Source organism: Salvelinus fontinalis, chromosome 23 (genome assembly GCF_029448725.1).
Source record: "Salvelinus fontinalis isolate EN_2023a chromosome 23, ASM2944872v1, whole genome shotgun sequence".
Taxonomy (NCBI): domain Eukaryota; kingdom Metazoa; phylum Chordata; class Actinopteri; order Salmoniformes; family Salmonidae; genus Salvelinus; species Salvelinus fontinalis.
In genome coordinates, this window is record NC_074687.1 from 21,411,702 (window position 1) to 21,432,298 (window position 20,597).

Below are 20,597 nucleotides of genomic sequence, written 5' to 3' on the forward strand. Positions count from 1 at the left end.
CTGGCTGCTGAGGTTTATGTGGAGAAAGACGTCAGTGAGTGTAGCAGAAGGGTGAGTATGTATCACATGTGAGCTAGTTGACAGGTGAATGCTAGGCTCTATCTCTATTCATCCTCCCTCGATTCCTCACCCCGCCTCCTAAAAAACTATTGGAGAAGGTCAGAGGGGAGGGACCTTGTACTTTATACAGTTGCAATACAATACAAGTGAGCAGACAGGATGCGGGTAATCAAGGAAAGACAAAGGGATAAAGCCCTAGTAGCCATCCTGTGGTGATGTCACCCACCCTGAGACCTAAAGTATTATCCCAGACCAACCAAGATCATGGTTTTGTTATGATAATGGATGTTGCTTTGTGGGTATGAAGTGCTGTTATGGACAGAGGTTGCATCCTAGGTCAGACATACAGGGTTTTCTACACTCACACCAATGATCAACAACATCAGCTGCAATATCAGACAAATTGACTGAGTGACAGCCAAATAAAACATACAAACAGGGAATGTTCAATGACCAAAATTCACTATATATAATTCAAAGAATCAACACTAATCAATATCATACAAAGAACGCCTATTTAAATAGTTAGTGGATTTAGACATTCATCTTACTCAAAAACAAGAGATTGAAAAATTCAATGAATAGTGTCTAATAAAAATGATAAGCAGAACGTCAGTGCTGGGCTGGAACAGAAACCTGCACACCCAGTAGCTAGATCAGTAGCTAGGAGCAAGTTCGCCATGCATGTTCTAGGTCTATGCATTGTTACTTTTACCAGTATTTTTGTAGACCTACAAGCAATTATAACAGTAAACCAGAAGCATATATAACCCATTGGTGATGTACCCTTCAGTCTCTCCAGGTCTTGGAACGTTCTTTGGGACCATCCACAGACAGGTTTTAACAGCTTTCACAGGTCTCTGTATCTGTGGTTAGGAGACATAGAAATTAGACCAGAACATGCTTCCTTATTTTCAAGCGATATAACATTTGATGTTCATTGCAATTGTGTTTTTGTATTTTCATAATTCTCTTTGGGACTGGAAATCTGTGGATTTGGTGTCACGCTGTATAGTGATAGGAGACAGGCACCGGAATACATAATAGGGGGTTTTATTTCTCCACCCAAAATAAAGTATGTCATGAAACGACGGGGACGAAGCCCAAAACAAACACGTGTGTGTGTGTGTGTGTGTGTGTGTGTGTGTGTGTGTGTGTGTGTGTGTGTGTGTGTGTGTGTGTGTGTGTGTGTGTGTGTGTGTGTGTGTGTGTGTGTGTGTGTGTGTGTGTGTGTATATACTTAAAAAATTACTTAAAAATCATACAATGTGATTTTCTGGATTTTTGTTTTAGATTCCGTCTCTCACAGTTGAAGTGTACCTATGATAAAAAATTACAGACCTCTACATGCTTTGTAAGTAGGAAAACCTGCAAAATCAGCAGTGTATCAAATACTTGTTCTACCCACTGTATATATAAACACAGGGATGTAACCCAAACAAAAGAGCGAGGTGTAAACCTCTAAATAATACACTGGACGAGACCCATAATAAGTGCACAAAAACACGTAGCACCAAAGCCGATACAACAGAGCACAGGTACTCACGACCAACGGACATGGGACAATAATCGACAAGGACAATAGGGAACAGAGGGCACATGCATACACATACTAATCAGGGGAAATGGGAACCAGGTGTGCTAATGAGACAAGACAGTCCGGGGTTGGTGGTTGTGAATCCAATTCAGTGATGCCTAGAAGGCCGGTGACGTAGACCTCCGAAGCTGGTGAATGGAATGAGCAGTAGTACCTGGGGGGGATCCGTGACTATTAGCTAGTTCGCTTCACTTGTCATTTTTAGTAGATCAAGCTAACGATTGTGTCATTAAAAAAACAAATGTTAAATGCCTGTCTATCCTAGCTACCTGACATGATCTAGAATAGATGGTTAACTTGATAAACAACCTAACCATGTGCTACACATCATCCTGGCACTGCCACCTCCTGCTGCTGCTAACGTTACTATACATGCAGGCAATGCAGCCCGCTGCGATTTTTCTTTGGGAAATCTAGCTATTAACTTTAATTTTCCCCAGACATAAGGACCATCGCATCCGCGAATACTACGGTCAAAAGTGCTCATTTTGACCTTGAGAAAACTATACTAGGTTAGCTTAGCTAACTAGCTGTTTACAAATGCACCAGAAGTTCTTTGGGGTGCCAGGGTTCACTTCCGCTCCTTCTCAAAAAGCCATTAAAAAGGTCTATAGACAGAATGTCACGGCCCTGCCCGCCTGTGGGGAAAACAACCTGTGGTTACCTAGGTTACTCCATTGGCTCACAGCAAAAAATATATATAACGCAATTTTATTGTTGTCATGGGGAATTCCTTATTGCGTGGTTATCGACTCAGACTACGGTCACCCCCCCTCGCCAGATAGGATATGAACACGTCATAAGCCATGTCATTGTTTACAATTACAGGAAATTAGCTGTAAAACTGCTCAATTCTCTCAGCCTCATTGCTAAATGTGCAGAATAGCATGAGATTAGTTATAAAATGGCAGTACACGAAACTGCGGTACGCCACTGCACACACACACAGTTTGGACCAATGTGACTGATTGCCTGATTGCCACCTACTGGAGAGCACAATGTGGATGTGAGGCCAAACACAGCCATTACAGTCACCACAACCAAGTGACTCTCCTCACCTGTCCTGATCACTAGAAATAGACTTTGATTTCGGACATTTGAAAAGGTCCTGAGAACGTCAATATATGCCTTCCTCGGCACTCAGAAAAAAAGAAAAAAAAATATTGCCCAGTGTACCTGGTGTGAAATGTCTAGCTAGTTAGCAGTGTGCGCTAATAGTGGAAAAGTGGCAAGTGGAAAAGGGAGAAGGTTGCCATATATTAAAAATACAAATTGTCTGAAAGGAACTGTCATGAATAGAAAAATACACTAGTTTAATTAGAGGACAAAAATGTTGACAGGTGCGCCATACAGGTTGCAAAATAAATGGGAAGATATTTTTGATTTACCAATTCCATGGCATATGGTTTATGAACTGGTACAAAAAACTACACTTGATTCAAAACTTCGTTTTTTAATTTAAATTATTGTATAAAATTCTTGCCACCAACGGAATGCTATATATATGGGGCATACAACAACCTCAGCTCTGTAGATTTTGCTGCGAAAAGACAGAATCAATAGATCATTTATTCTGGTATTGTCCCATGTAGCTTTTTTCTGGTCACAGGTTCAAGAATGGAAAACAAATCACAACATGCACTTAAAATTAACCTTACATATAGCAGTGTTGGGCGATTTGGAAAGCCATAGTCAGTCTATAAATAATCTAATAATACTCGTAGGAAAGGTTTTGATCTCTTGCTCACAATCTATGAATACTGTACAATTAGAAAGGTTAAAAAATTATGTAAAACATTACAGCACAATTGAAAAATATATGGCACATGGAAACCAAACAGAGGTGGTCTATGGTGATAGGTGGGATGGGCTGAGAGTGGCTGAGGGGTGGGATTAAAGAGTTTATGTTTGGTAATGTATTATTATGTGACTGCTTTGTATAAAAGTACAATGTATGTCAAATGTGTATGCAAAATATATATGTAGAATGTATGTATATGTAGCAGAAAAGCTGTAAAAATTAATATTAAAACATGTAATATATTTTTCCCCAGAAGGGTGGGGGGGGGGGGGGGGGGAAATAAAGGTCTCAGGGCAGGTGACATCACCAATTGAAACACTATTAGCTAGCAATTTCACACTAGCACTGGGCGTGAACTCATGATGCTCAAAGCCAAAGCGCGCTGCTCAGACCACTGCGCCACCACAGTTCACAATTCTTTAACAATACTTGATGGTAATAGCACATCCTTTTTCATTATTTTGTTTTAAGCCTTCCCCAAACCATTGCCCTAACATTAATCCTGTGGAATGAATGCTTTAACTGTTAACATTTTGAGTTGTTTCTGTTTTAACCGTGTAACCACACATAATGAATGCATCAAAAATAGATGTTCATCCATAGTACGTCACATTCCAGAGGGAAACTATGAGACCTTGTTTCCTCACCACCATTTATCAAATCAAATGTTATTGGTTACATACACATGGTTAGCAGATGTTAATGCGAGTGTAGCGAAATGCTTGTGCTTCTAGTTCCGACCATGCAGTAATATCTAACAAGTAATCTAACAATTTCACAACAACTACCTTTTACACACAAGTGTAAAGGAATGAATAAGAATATGTACATATACATATAAGGATAAGCGATGGCCGAACGCCATAGGCAAGATGCAGTAGATGGTATAGAGTACAGTATATACATATGAGATAAGTAATGTAGGGTATGTAAACATTATATAAAGTGCTATTGTTTAAAGTGACTAGTGATACATTTATTACATCCAATTTTTTATTATTAAAGTGGCTAGAGATTTGAGTCAGTATGTTGGCAGCAGCCACTCAATGTTAGTGATGGCTGTTTAACAGTCTGATGGCCTTGAGATAGAAGCTGTTTTTCAGTCTCTCGGTCCCAGCTTTGATGCACCTGTACTGACCTCGCATTCTGGATGATAGTGGGGTGAACAGGCAGTGGCTCGGGGGGTTGTTGTCCTTGATGATCTTTTTGGCCTTCCTGTGACATCGGGTGGTGTAGGTGTCCTTGAGGGCAGGTAGTTTGCCCCCGGTGATGCATTGTGCAGACCTCACTACCCTCTGGAGAGCTTTACGGTTATGGGCGGAGGAGTTACCGTACCAGGCGGTGATACAGCCCGACAGGATGCTTTCGAGTGTGCATCTATAAAAGTTTGTGAGTGTTTTCGGTGACAAGATACATTTCTTCAGCCTCCTGAGGTTAAGGAGGCGCTGTTGCGCCTTCACCACGCTGTCTGTGTGGGTGGACCATTTCAGTTTGTCCGTGATGTGTACGCCAAGGAACTTAACTTTCTACCTTCTCCACTACGGTCCCGTCGATGTGGATAGGGGGTGCTCCCTCTGCTGTTTCCTGAAGTCCACGATCATCTCCTTTGTTTTGCTGATGTTGAGTGTGAGATCATTTTCCTGACACCACACTCCGAGGGCCCTCACCTCCTCCCTGTAGGCCGTCTCGTCGTTGTTGTCAATCAAGCCTACCACTGTAGTGTCGTCTGCAAACTTGATGATTGAGTTGGAGGCGTGCATGGCCACACAGTCATGGGTGAACAGGGAGTACAGGAGAGGGCTGAGAACGCACCCTTGTGGGGCCCCAGTGTTGAGGATCAGCGGGGTAGAGATGTTGTTTCCTACCCTCACCACCTGGGGGCGTCCCGTCAGAAAGTCCAGGACCTTTTTGCACAGGGCGGAGTCGAGACCCAGGGTCTCGAGCTTAATGACGAGTTTGGAGGGTACTATGGTGTTAAATGCTGAACTGTAATCAATGAACAGCATTCTTACATAGGGTGGGTTAGGGCAGTGTGCAGTGCAATTGCGATTGCGTTGTCTGTGGACCTATTGGAGTGGAAAGCAAATTTGGGAGTGGGTCTAGGGTGTCAGGTAGGGTGGAGGTGATATGATCCTTGACTAGTCTCTCAAAGCACTTCGTGATTACGGAAGTGAGTGCTACGGGGTGATAGTCATTTGGGAACAGCAGACTTGGATAGAGATTGATTGAATATGTCCGTAAACACACCAGCCAGCTGGTCTGCGCATGGGATGCGGCTAGGGATGCCATCTGGGCCGGCAGCCTTGAGAGGGTTAACACGTTTAAATGTTTTACTCACATTGGCTGCGGTGAAGGAGAGCCCGCAGGTTTTGGTAGTGGGCCGTGTCGGTGGCACTGTATTGTCCTCAAAGCGAGCAAACAAGTTGTTTAGTTTGTCTGGGAGTAAGACATCGGGGTCCGCGACGGGGCTGGTTTTCTTTTTGTAGTCCGTGATTGACTGTAGACCCTGCCACATTCAACTCGTGTCTGAGCCGTTGAATTGCGACTCTACTTTGTCTCTATACTGACGCTTAGCTTGGTTGATTGCTTTGCGGAGGGAATAGCTACACTGTTTGTATTCGGTCATGTTTCCGGTCGCCTTGCCCTGATTAAAAGCAGTGGTTCGCGCTTTCAGTTTTGAGCGAATGCTGCCATCAATCCACAGTTTCTGGTTGGGGAAGGTTTTAATGGTCGCCGAGGGTACAACATCACCGATGCGCTTGCTAATAAACTCGCTCACCGAATCAGCGTATACATCAATGTTGTTGTTTGACGCTATCCAGAACATATCCCAGTCCACGTGATCGAAGCAATCTTGAAGTGTGGAATCAGATTGTTCGGACCAGCGTTGAACAGACCTGAGCACGGGCGTTTCCTGTTTTAGTGTCTGTCTATAGGCTGGGAGCAACAAAATGGAGTTGTGGTCAGATTTGCCGAAAGGAGGGCGAACAGGGCTTTGTATGCATCGCGGAATTTAGAGTAACAATGGTCCAGAATTTTGCCAGCCCGGGTCGCGCATTCGATATGCTGCTAAAATTTAGGGAGCCTTGTTTTCAGATTAGCCTCGTTAAAATCCCCAGCTACAATAAAAGCAGCCTCAGGATATGTGGTTTCCAGTTTACATAGAGTCCAATTAAGCTCTTTCGGGGCCGTCGAGGTGTCTGCTTGGGGGGGGGGGGGGGGGGGGGGGTATACACGACTGTGATTATAATCGAAGAGAATTCTCTTGGTAGATATTGCGGTCGGCATTTGATTGTAAGGAATTATAGGTCAGGTGAACAAAAGGACTTGAGTTCCTGTATGTTGTTATGATCTCGATAATCATAAGGCATACACCTTCGCCCTTCTTCTTACCAGAGAGATGTTTGTTTCTGTCGGCGTGATGCGTGAAGAAACCAGGTGGCTGTACCGACTCTGATAACGTATCCCGAGTGAGCCATGTTTCTGTGAAACAGAGAATGTTACAATCTCTGATGTCTCTCTGGAAGGCAACCCTTGCTCGGATTTCGTCTACGTTGTTGTCAAGAGACTGGACATTGGCGAGTAGTATACTCGGGAGCGGTGGGCGATGTGCAGCTTTATAACCCCCCATAGAAGGTTATAAAGCTGCTTTTACTCAGCAAGCACAATGAGGATTTCTCTCTCCCCCTATTTCTCTCCCTCTCTCTCCCAGTGTAATTTCCTAATGGCATGTCAGGTGGTGTGTCCGTCTAGCATGGGATGAAGTTTTAGGTGTGTCGTGTGGGTTAGTGTTTGCTAATTAAGTGTGTGCATGCTTGTGTATGTGCTGACACAAGAAGAGGGCCTGCGGTATTCAAATCCACACACACACTCTGTTCCCAGCTCCTTACCTGACAGACATTGAGAGAACAAAGCTCTGTGCAGCAGGCACAGAAAGAGAAAGAGTGAGAAAGGGAGAAAATGAACAGATAAATACATAGCTGAATAATTGACAGAGAAATGCTCTCTTCAGCAGACAGGTATTTTAATCAGTGGCTCACTGTGCTCTTTCCTCCTCGGGCACATTTATTATAAACTGCATCCTGAGCTGGGAGATGAGATTTGACTCTAATTTGCAATGATAGGCCTGAATAACATCAGCCGTGTGCGTGTGTCATCCCTACCTGGTCATTATGTGCAGTCTGACTGTGTACTGTCAATGTCATCCTATGTGGATCAGTGGAGAGCTGAAAGCCTGTCAATGTAACACAGAACTCCAGGAAACCAAAGGCCTCTTTTAATAGAATGATGGATGGGATGTTTGCAATAAACCTCAAAGGATTTAGTCAGTGTGTCTCCAGTCTGTCTGGCTTTGTATGTACAAGGGACAGAGACTGGAATCACACCAGAATGTCTACCAGTGTGTGTTTGTCACTTTGGCTTGTCTCACATACCATCCCTCCATAGAGTATTTCTGTCCTTTTCTATCTTATCTTATCTATCAGTCAGAGATGATCAACCATATGCTAAGTTTTAATATCTTTTCATCTCTTCTCTCTCCTCTCTCCCGCTGTCCTCCTCTCTCTCTCTCTCTTCTTTCTTTCTTTCTTTTTTCCCACCCCCTCTCTCAGGATGATAACTGGGGGGAGACCACCACGGCAGTGACCGGCACCTCAGAGCTCAGTCTATCCCAGGAGGAGGTGGTTGGTCTGTGGAAGGTACCGGACGACGGCCAGAGGCAGGGCTGTCGGCTCTACACTCCCGTGGTTCTGGGCTTCTGTGTGGGGCTAGTGGTCCTGGCAACCCCCCTGGCCTTCCTGGTCCTCCCGGCAGTGCTGTGGCCAGCCAGGCTGCAGGCCTGTGGCTCTGCCTGTGAAGGCCTCTTCCTCTCTGTCTCCTGTAAACTCCTCATTCTCCTGCTTGCTGTTTGGGCTATCTTCCTGCGCCAGGCCAGTGCCAGCCTGCCCAGAGTGTGTGTGTATCGAGCCCTCCTGGCCATGCTCACGCTGCTGCTCACACTCTCCTACATGCTGTTCTATGGGGTCCGCATCCTCGACTCACAGGTGTGTATGCTTCATAATTGTGTGTGTGTGTGTGTGTGTGTGTGTGTGTGTGTGTGTGTGTGTGTGTGTGTGTGTGTGTGTGTGTGTGTGTGTGTGTGTGTGTGTGTGTGTGTGTGTGTGTGTGTGTGTGTGTGTGTGTGTGTGTGTGTGTGTGTGTGTTGATCCTGTGTTGTGTATTCTCCAGGATGAGGACTACCAAGGTATCGTCCAGTTTGCTGTGTCTCTGGTGGACTCTCTGCTGTTTGTCCACTACCTGGCCATCGTACTGCTAGAGATCAGACACCTCCAGCCCTGCTACAGCCTGTGTGTTATACGCTCCACTGACGGGGAGACAAGCTGCTACAACCTGGGACAGCTCAGGTAATACACACAACAATCTATTGCTAAAATGTTGCTGCTGACCGTAGTGACGTCGTTCTTCTACCAGCAATATGAAGATAAAGATCACTTTATTCACATTAAGGTCAGACCGAAATGTTCCTTCTTTTTTTTCTTTTTTTTTCTTTTTTTACCGCCTTTTCCCCCCAATTTTCGTGGTATCCAATCGCTAGTAATTACTATCTTGTCTCATCGCTACAACTCCCGTACGGGCTCAGGAGAGACGAAGGTCAAAAGCCATGCGTCCTCCGAAGCACAACCCAACCAAGCCGCACTGCTTCTTAACACAGCGCGCCTCCAACCCGGAAGCCAGCCGCACCAATGTGTCGGAGGAAACACTGTGCACCTGGCTACCTTGGTTAGCGCGCACTGCGCCCGGCCCGCCACAGGAGTCCCTGGAGCACAATGAGACAAGGATATCCCTACCGGTCAAACCCTCCCTAACCCTGACGACACTATGCCAATTGTGCGTCGCCCCACGGACCTCCCGGTCGTGGCCGGCTGCGACAGAGCCTGGGCGCAAACCCAGAGACTCTGGTGGCGCAGCTAGCACTGCGATGCAGTGCTCTAGACCATTGCGCCACCCGGGAGGCCTCGAAATGTTCATTCTGCTTGAACTCAGTCTGTATACAACAAAGAGGGAACTGAAAGGTGTGGCCCAGATGAATTGAGAAACCATGTTGTGTCCACTGATGCCACTAAACAGAACCCAGTCAGCTGATCACTCAGATAGCAGAAATGTTTACAGAAAATCAGGCTATTAGAGAATGCCTTTAGAACGCCCCCACCCCAACACACCCACCCACAACCGACTGCCCTGTTGAACTGTGGGTAATTGGAGACTCGTGTTCAGGGGGAAGCGTGGCAGTAATTTAGTTACAAAATCACCCAGAATGCTCCAGTCCAGTCCTTTTGCTCTAGGGTGCTATTCTGGTAATTAGGTGGGCTGGGCCTGAGAAAGAGGGGCTTTGATGCAGTATGATGAATGTACCTTCCAGATACTGATCTACAGTCGGATTTGGCATTTTCTTCATAACTGTTCAGGCTAGACTTTATGGCTAGTAAACTGATCGTAGATCTGTGCCTTAGGAGAACTTACACCCAGAGCTGTTTCTCTTATCAAAAGCATATGGTTTAAAGGCCCAGCGCAATAAAAAACATGATTGTTCTGTGTTTATTTACAGTACCAGTCAAAAGTTTGGACACACCTACTCATTCTAGTACCACACCTACTCATTCTCATTCTTTTTACTATTTTCTGCATTGTAGAATAATAGTAAAGACATCAAAACTATGAAATAACACATATGTGTATTCTGTATTTTATACCATCTATTGCGTCTTGCCTATGCCGCTCTGTCATTGCTCATCCATATATTCATATGTACACTACCTGTAACGGTTGTCGTCGGTGGAAGAAGGAAAGGACCAAAGCTCAGCGTGGTACGTATCCATATTTATTAGAATACTTTTCAGAATGAACAAAACAATAAACAGTCGAAAACCAACGAAGCTACAGTCCCGAACTAGTGAACACAGAAAAAACAGGAACACACGAACAGGAACAATCACCCACAAAACCCAACACAAAACAGGCTACCTAAATATGGTTCCCAATCAGAGACAATGACTAACACCTGCCTCTGATTGAGAACCATATCAGGCCAAACAAGAAACCCCACATAGAAACAGAAAACATAGACTGCCCACCTCAACTCACGCCCTGACCATACTAAAACAAAGAAAAACCAAAAGAACTATGGTCAGAACGTGACACTACCGTTCAAAAGTTTGGGGACACTTAGAAATGTCCTTGTTTTTGAAAGAAATCACATTTTTTGCCCCTTTAAAATAACATCAAATTGATCAGAAATACAGTGTAGACATTTTTAATGTTGTAGATGACTATTGTAGCTGGAAACAGCTGCTTTTTAATGGAATATATTATCAGCAACCATCACGCCTGTGTTCCAATAGCACGTTGTGTAAGCTCAAGTTTATAATTTGAAAAGGCTAATTGATCATTAGAAAACCCTTTTTCAATTATGTTAGCACAGCTGAAAACTGTTGTTCTGATTAAAGAAGCAATAAAACTGGCATTCTTTAGACTAGTTGAGTATCTGGAGCATCAGCATTTGTGGGTTCGATTACAGGCTCAAAATGGCAAGAAACAAAGAACTTTCTTCTGAAACTCGTCAGTCTATTCTTGTTCTGAGAAATAAAGGCTATTCCATGCGAGAAATTGCCAAGAAACTGAAGATCTCGTACAACGCTGTGTACTACTCCTTTCACAGAACAGCACAAACTGTCTCTAACCAGAATAGAAAGAGGAGTGGGAGGCCCCAGTGCACAACTGAGCAAGAGGACACGTACGTTAGAGTACCTAGTTTTAGAAACAGATGCCTCACAATTCCTCAACTGGCAGCTTCATTAAATAGTACCCGCAAAACACCAGTCTCAACGTCAGCATTGAAGAGCTGACTCAGGGATGCTGGCCTTATAGGCAGATTTGCAAAGAAAAAGTCATATATCGGAACTATAAGCACAAGCATTTTGCTACATTCGCAATAACATCTGCTAACCATGTGTATGTGACAAATAAAATTGTACTTTATTTGATATGGATTCATGTAGTAACACATTTCTTGAACATATCAAAATATATTTGATGTTTGAGATTCCTCAAAGTAACCACCCTTTGCCTTGATGACAGCTTTGCACACTCTCAACCAGCTCCATGAGGAATGCTTTTCCAATATCCAATACAAAAGTTCCCACATATGCTGAGCACTTGCTGGCTGCTTTTTCTTCACTCTGCGGTCCAACTCATTCCAACCCATCTCAATTGGGTTGAGGTCGGGTAATTGTGGAGGCCAGGTCATCTGATGCAGCACTCCATCACTCTCCTTGGTCAAATAGCCCTTCACAGCCTGGAGGTGTGTTTTGGGTCATTGTCCTGTTAAAAAGCTAATTATAGTCCCACTAAGCGCAAACCCAATGGGATGGTGTATCGCTGCAGAATACTGTGGTAGCCATGCTGGTTAAGTGTGCCTTGAATTATAAATAAATCATTGATGGTGTCACCAGCAAAGGACCATCACACCTCTTCCTCCATGCTTCACGGTGGGAACCACACATGCGGAGAGATCATCCGTTCACCTACTCTGCGTCTCACAAAGACACAGCGGTTGGAAACAAAAATCTCATTTGGACTCATCAGACAAAGGACAGATTTCCACCAGTCTAATGTCTTTTGCTTGTATTTCTTGGCCCAAGCAACTCTCTTCTTATTGGTGTCCTTTTGTAGTGGTTTCTTTGCAGCAATTTGACCATGAAGGCCTGATTCACTTAGTCTCCTCTGAACAGTTGATGTTGAGATGTGTCTGTTACTTGATCTCTGTGAAGCATTTATTTGGGCTGCAATTTATGAGGGTGGTAACTCTAATGAACGTATCCTCTGCCGCAGATGTAACTCTGGGTCTTCCTTTCCAGTGGCGATCCTCATGAGAGCCAGTTTCATCATAGTGCTTGATGGTTTTTACCACTGCACTTGAAGAAACTTTAAACGTTCTTGAAATTTTCCAGATTGACTGACCTTCATGCCTTAAAACTTCTTATGGCTGCATCCCGCTACCGGGATCGATATGACAACAGCCAGATAAAGTGCAGGGCGCCAAATTCAAAAAACAGAAATCTCATAATTAAAATTCCTCAAACATACATGTGTCTTATATCATTTTAAAGGTATTCTTTTTGTTAATCCCACCAAAGTGTCCGATTTCAAATATGCTTTTCAGCGAAAGCACTACAAACGTTAGGTCACCACCAAACCACAATAAGCACAGACATTTTTCCAGCGAAATATAGCAGTCAGAAAAAGCAGAAATAGAGATAAAATGAATCACTAACCTTTGATTATCTTCATCAGATGACACTCATAGGACTTCATGTTACACAATACATGCATGTTTTGTTTGATAAAGTTCATATTTATAACAAAAAATCTGAGTTTACATTGGCGCGTTAGATTCACTAGTTCCAAAAACAACCAGTGATAGTGCATAGCCACATCGTTTCAACAGAAATACTCATCATAAATGTAGATGATAATACAAGTTATACACATGGAATTATAGATATACCTCTCCTTAATGCAACCGCTTTGTCAGATTTCAAAAAAACTTTACGGAAAAAGCAAATCATGCAATAATCTGAGACGGAGCTCAGAACAATAGCCAAATTAGCCGCCATGTTGGACTCAACAGAAACCAGAAAATACATGATAAATGTTTCCTTACCTTTGATGAACTTCATCAGAATGCAGTCCTAGGAATCCCAGGTCCACAATAAATGCTTGATTTGTTTGATAATGTCCGTTATTTATGTCCAATTAGCTACTTTGGTTCGCGCCTTCGGTAAACAATTCCAAAGTCAGAAAGCGCCTCCACTATAACGTGACGAAATGTCCAAAAGTTCCGTAACAGTCAGTAGAAACATGTCAAACGATGTACTGAATCAATCTTTAGAATGTTGTTAACATACATCTTGAATAACGTTCCAACCGGAAAATTAAATTGACAACAGAAGAGCGATGGAACGGACGTCCTACTCATGTGAAGGCGCATGGTGAATGCGTGATCAGCCCGTGGAAGTGATTACTCATTCCTGTCTCCTTCGGGCCCCCTTCACATTAGAGTCATCAGACACAGTTCTGTTGACTATTGACATCTAGTGGAAGCCGTAGGAAGTGAAAACTCATCTATATCTCGCTGTCATTTCAATTGAGAGCATGGTTGAAAATCTGACACCTCAGAAACAATTCAAACAGGAAGTGGAACTTCTCAGGTTTTTGCCTGCCATATGAGTTCTGTTATACTCACAGACCTAATTCAAACAGTTTTATAAACGTCAGAGTGTTTTCTATCCAATATGAATAATAATATGCATGTATTAGCAACTGGGACTAAGGAGCAGGCCGTTTAATATGGGCACCTCTGTGCACCTTTCATCCAAGCTACTCAATACTGCCCCTGCAGCCGTAAGAAGCTAAAGTAATGATGGACTGTTGTTCCTCTTTGCTTATTTGAGCTGTTCTTGCAATAATATGGACTTAGTCTTTTACCAAATAGGGCTTCTGTATACCACCCTTACCTTGTCACAGCACAATTGATTGGCTGAAATGCATTAAGAAGAAAAGAAGTTCCACAAATTAACTTTTAACAAGGCACACCTGTTAATTGAAATGCATTCCAGGTGACTCCTCATGAAGCTGTTCGAGAGAATAACAAGAATGTGCAAAGCTGTCATTAAGGCAAAGGATGGCTACTTTGAAGAATCTCAAATATAAAATACATTTTGATTTGTTTAACACTTTCTTGGTTACGACATGATTCCATATGTGTTATTTCATAGTTTTGATGTCTGTATATTGACTGGTACTGTATATTTCCACACTATGGGGGGGAAAAAATCACTATTCGAATGGTATCATACATTTTTGTTGGATATTAAAAAAGCAGACGGAGTGAGCGACACCAAGGCAACTCTGCTCCAACCAAGACTAGCTAACTTGTAGCAGCCACAACGTTATTTATCATCCCATATAACAGTGTCTGTCTTGACTGGAGTGGTCTAGAGAAGGTTTTAAGATAAGTTCGCCAACTATAGCTAGCCAGGCTATTTGAGGCCACATGCTACGCTTCTCCCCAAATACCATTTCGATAAAACAGCCTTCCTGTTGGTTGCTCATTGTAGCCGACTCCTTCTCATTTCGCTAACTTTTAAATCCGTAATTTTATTCCATCTTGCATTGAATTAGTGAACTCTCACTCCACTTGCTACACATTGACGCTTTGATTGGCCAACATAAACAAAAAGCTACAGACATGAAGGCTACTGGTCGGCTACTGGTTCTTTTTATGGGGCGCACTGTGCACCTTGTTTAATTAAATTAATCATTTGAAATGTCATTGTATATCCTTGTATGTAACAATGTCATATGGATATTTAAATTTAATTTAGTAAAGGCGTTTTCATTGTTAAAGTAGGCCTGTAATTTTTTATGCTCGCAACAATTAATACTCACACAAGTATTTGAATACTAACGTCCGTTCAGATATTTCAATAGCTGTGCTGATCCCTAGCAGAAAGGTTAGCTAAGTGTACGTAGACTTGACATTGATACTGTGTATGCGTGGTTGTGTCTGTCTATGCTTCCTCACCTCTAGCCTCTCTGTCTGATACGGACTGATCTCCTGTAGAAAGGCCTGAGGCTCGAGGACAGTTTAAAGCAGGGAACGCTGTATAATGTGGCCCTGGTCTGCAGTAGTCTGGTCTGGGGGAGTAGTGTAGATATGAGGCATGCTGCTCAGTAAGAGCTATTTTATCAGGTGAATCAAATCAGCAGGGACAATAATGAACTTCATTCCCGACCTTCTTTTATAATACATCTATCTGTTTTCTCTTCCTCCTACTACTTCATGGCCTTTTTTCTTACCCCATCTCTCTCTCCCATCTTTCTCTGCCCCTCTCTCTCTTCCTCTCTCGCCCCTCTTTTGCTTTTTTTCTCCCTCTGTCTCTGTCTGTGTCAGTATTCAGAGGGCAGCTCTGTCTCTGCTAGAGTTCTACTACAGAGACTTTCCTCTTCATAACCCCGCCCTTCTCTCCGCCTCAAAGCACCGTGCCGCCAACCACCTGGCTGGCCTCAAGGTCTACACCGTGGATGGTTAGTATAGCTACAGATTCAGTGGTTCTTCAATGGTTACATTGGATTTGTGTCCCTGTATGTGTCGTCCACCTTCCAATCATCTCTTTTCCTCTTTGTAACTGCATCATAAAGTGAAACTCTTTCTCGCTCTACCTGTCTCCATCTGTCAGCTGTCTGTCGACCGTATTTGTCCATGTATGTGCTTCCTTGTGATGCTGTTTCACCATATACCTTCCCATGCTACCCTAAGCAACATTTAAAGCTAAACTGAGAGCTTACCTTTTGGACAATGACTGTAAGTAAAGCTGGGTAATAATCTCTTCTGTGTGTCCTCACACTTTTTACAAGTGCACTCTACTAACCTAGTGTACATTACTAACCTCACTCATCACTTCCCTTCCCTCACCCACAATGTTTGCACTGCTTCTACGCATTCACACACAGATACATACCAATCTAACCACCCCTTTCATTCACCAGATATTCTACACAGACACACAGGCACCGACTGCCTCTGGAGTACTTGGGCCTTCCCAACTCTACTTTATGGGTTTTCTCTATGATCTTTGTAGTGGAGTTTGGTAGAGGAGTATGCTGGTACGGTGTCCTCACAGAACCCTCCCACCCTCCCCTTGTCAAAGTATGAAATGGGAGGGAGGGAGGGCTTCAGAGGCTTTGGCATTTCTGCCTTTCAATAATTCATCACAGTAGCTTTCAGCTTTACACACACACATACACATTTGTGCGCACACACACACACACACACACACACACACACACACACACACACACACACACACACACACACACACACACACACACACACACACACACACACACACACACACATACATACAGTACACACCTTGGTGTTAATGATTCATTGATTCATCTCTCCTGACCTGTATCTGCCGGGGTTACTGTACTGAACTCCTCTCATACCCACATATCCCTCATGAATATGGACCAGATTCCACTACTCCATATTCATATCCCCCAGGAACCATAATTTATGCTTTTACTACTTCTGGGTTAGTTATTGGTATTCACCATAGAGAGATGTGAATTATATGATCAAACTGGTATTGTCTTTTATTTGATGAATATTTACTAGCCTGGTAGCCAGATGTTAGTTTCGACTTTGGCTAACTCTGTTGTCATTTGGCAGATGGCTAAACCATATAGTCAGCTGTAATTACCAGGCTGAATATTTCATCAGTCTCAGTCAGATTTTTAGATTTAGAATCCTCACTGAGATCTGTGTTTTCCCCGGGTGTCTGTTGATATGCTGATTGGGCCACAGTGACCTTCCCATCATGCCTCTGTGATTCCTGTTCATAGGCCCAGGGAACCCGGCGGAGCCGGCAGAGGGGTCGGGGGGACTGAAGGTGGGGGGCAAGTCTCGGACCATGATCTCTGCAGCAGCCAGGCACAAAAACACCACTCATAACGAGCTTTACTACGAAGAGGCAGACTATGACAGACGAGTCTGCAAACGCAGAGCCAGGTGAGTGAGTGAGAGAGAGAAAGAAAGAACACTGAGTGAATAGGAAGGTGAATATTTGGGTTAAAAGGAAAGAAATGAGAGAAGAAAGAAGGATGAAAGATACATAGGTACAGTGCCTTCAGAAAGTATTCATACCCCTAGACTTATTCCACATTTTGTTGTTACCTGAATTAAAAATGTATTAAATATATTTTCTCACCCATCTACACAATACCCCATAACAACAAGGTGAAAGCATGTTTTTAGGAATCTTAGCAAATGTATTGAAAATAAAAACAGCAATATCTCATTTAGGTAAGTATAAATGTAATAAAAAAAAATGTAATAAGTATTTACACCCCTGAGTCAATACATGTTAGAATCACATTTGGCAGTGATTACAGTTGAGTCTTTCTGGCTAAGTTTTTAAGAGCTTTGCACACCTGGATTGTACAATATTTGCACATTATTATTATTTTTTATTCCTCTAGCTCTGTCAAGTTGGTTGATCATTGTTAGACACACATGTTCAAGTCTTGCCATACATTTTCAAGACGATTTAAGTCAAACTTGTAACTAGGCCAGTCAGGAACATTCAATGTCGTTTTGGTAAGCCACTTGGTAAGCCACTATGTATATTTGGCCCTGCATTTTAGGTTATTGTCCTGCTGAAAGGTGAATTTGTCTCCCAGTGTCTGTTGGAAATTCTCTAGGATTTTGTCTGTGCTTAGCTCTATTCCGTTCATTTTTATCCTAAAAAACTCCCTATGACAAGCATACTCATAACATGATGCAGCCACAACCATGCTTGAAGATATGAAGAGTGGCTCTCGTTAACGTGTTCTGTTGGATTTTCCCCAAACAATGCTTTGTATTTAGGACATAAAGTTTTTTGCAGTTTTACTTTAGTACTTGTAGCAAACAGGATGCATTTTTATTCTGTATACCCTTCCTTCTTTTCACTCTGTCATTTAGGTTAGAATTGAGGAGTAACTACAATGTTGTTGATCCGTCCTCAGTTTTCTCCTATCACAGCTATTAAACTCTGTACAGTATCTGTTTTAAAGTCACCATTGGCCTCATGTTGAAATCCCTGAGTGATTTCCTTCCTCTCCGGCAACTGAGTTAGGAAGGACGCCTGTATCTTTGTAGTGACTGGGTGTATTGATACACCATCCAAAGTGTAATTAGTAACTTCAACATGCTCAAAGGGATATTAAATGTCTGCTTTTTTTGCTTTTTTTATTTTTACCCATCTACCAATAGGTGCACTCTTTGTGAGGCATTGGAAAATCTCCCTGGTCTTTGTGGTTGAATTTCACTGCTCGACTGACAGACCTTACAGATAATTGTATGTGTTGGGTACAGAGATGAGGTAGTCACTCAAAACGTATTGCACAAAGTAAGTCCATGCAACTTATTATGTGACTTATTTAGGCTTTCCATAACAAATGGGTTGAATATTTGACTCAAGATATTTCAGCTTTTAATTTAATTCATTTGTTAAAAGAAATTCTAAAAATATAATTCCACTTTGACATTATGGAATATTGTCTGTTGGCCAGTGACACAAAATCTCAATTTAATCAATTATACATTTGGTCTGTAAGACAATAAAATGTGAAAAAAGTCAAGGGCTGTGTATTCTTTCTGTAGGCTCTGTATGATGCTTAATGCAATGATTTAAAATATAGAGGAGGATTTACATAGATGGACTTAAGAATAGATACAGTAGGGTACATTGTCTTGTGTTTTTCTAACTTGTAGGATGTAAGAACAGATGTAAGAACAATGTACAGTAGTATACTGAATGTTGTGTCTGTGTGTACATTACTTTAACGTTAGGCTAGTGGTGGCTGTGGAGGAGGCCTTCATGCATGTGAGGCGGATGCAGCAGGAGGAGCAGAAAGTGTCCCCCGGGGATGTGATGGATGTACGGGAGGCAGCCTCGGCCATCTTCCCCTCCATTGCCCGCACCCTGCAAAAATACCTCCGAACCACCAGGAGGCAGCACTGCCACAGCATGGACAGCATCCAGAGACACCTGGCCTTCTGCCTCACACACAACATGAGCCCCAAGGTAAGCAAGAATGAACCCATTAGCCCTACTCTAGTGCCAAGTCAGTCCCCGTGCCCTAACACAATACTCTTTATTATGTCATTATGATAGTGTCAGCAATTCTGAAATGTGTTATGTATTTCCATATCTGTCTGCCTGTCTGTCTCTGTCTGTCTGTGTGTGTGTGTTCAGGCATTCCTGGAGGCCTATCTGTCCCCTGGTCCTACGCTGCAGTACGGTCAAGAGCGCTGGATGGCCGATCAGTGGACTCTGGTCAGCGAGGCTGCGGTCACCAGCGGTCTAAAGGAGGGCATGGTCTTCTCCCTTAGGTGTCTAGACTTCAGCCTAGTGGTCACGGTCAAGTCCATCCCCTACATTCGAATGACCGAGGAGTACGTTGACCCCAAGTCACACAAGTTTACCCTGTGTCTCCAATCTGAAACATCAGTCTAACAGACACGAAAGACTGTGGCTGTTCTAGAATTACAGTATCTTACCATTTTGGTATGTTTTTTGTTTTGTGTTTCTTAAACCCTTTTTTACTTTGATATGCTATTATTGTGGTATTTTGTGTCTCTTAAATTATTTATATTACTGTTTTTTTTTTTTGGGCTGCTTTGCAATTTTTCTTTTTTTTATTGTATGTGTTTTTTATGAACAGATGCATATGGGATATTGCAAGATGAAGTGTTAGCATAGTTAATAAACCCTATGGTTCCCCAGCCTATAGCTCCTTTGCAGTGAAGATGAGACAGATAGTGAGAGATAGGCAATATGCTCTGGTTTCTATTGTCCTGAGGAAAACTGGAACACTGGATTATGTCAAGGTTTTTTCTATGCACTGTAGATGACCCCTGCAGCATTTTTGTTCTCCCTCTCTGTGTGTGTGTGTGTGTGTGTGTGTGTGTGTGTGTGTGTATGTGTGTGTGTGTGTGTGTGTGTGTGTGTGTGTGTGTGTGTGTGTGTGTGTGTGTGTGTGTGTGTGTGTGTGTGTGTGTGTGTGTGTGTGTGTGTGTGTGTGTGTGTGTGTGTGTACACAAGCTGTATCTACACACAATCTGGCTCTACATGTACCTGTCTCTGGATCCTCCCTAGGGTTGCTATAGCAACAGTGAGTATTTTCATATGGTCTGCCCATCTAATATGAATGAAATACTACCTAATCATCAACAGTTCAGGTTCAGTTGTCTCAAACTAAAGACTGCTTGTCTTTACCGCCAATGGATTGGACATGTGTTTGTATTTATTTAAACCTGTGGGTTATTTCCATTTAATTGATACATGTCTTACTTGTCTGACTGCCCACAGTTATGTTCAGTCATTGTACTACCCAGGATTCCTAGACATATCTGTAAGAGGTTGTCAGAATCTGTTGTACTCAAACCCAAAGCGGACTATTGCTAGATACTGTCCTCTAACCATGAACTCACTGTTGAGAAAACAAACAAGCTGGGAGGGTGGGAGAGCA

The 20,597-nt window shown here is 42.9% G+C and overlaps 1 protein-coding gene across 1 annotated transcript in view; it reads left to right on the top strand.

The window, feature by feature from the left end:
- The window catches only part of LOC129821008 (vang-like protein 1), a 57,216-nt gene extending 36,627 nt beyond the window's left edge, over window positions 1-20,589 (top strand). Inside the window, exons 5-10 of the mRNA XM_055878207.1 lie at window positions 8,069-8,500; window positions 8,685-8,860; window positions 15,469-15,602; window positions 16,926-17,091; window positions 18,916-19,150; window positions 19,322-20,589. Coding sequence (XP_055734182.1) covers window positions 8,069-8,500; window positions 8,685-8,860; window positions 15,469-15,602; window positions 16,926-17,091; window positions 18,916-19,150; window positions 19,322-19,582 — 1,404 coding nt within the window. The 3' untranslated portion in view covers window positions 19,583-20,589. The remainder of the gene's footprint in view (window positions 1-8,068; window positions 8,501-8,684; window positions 8,861-15,468; window positions 15,603-16,925; window positions 17,092-18,915; window positions 19,151-19,321) is intronic.
- Window positions 20,590-20,597: the final 8 nt, after the last annotated feature.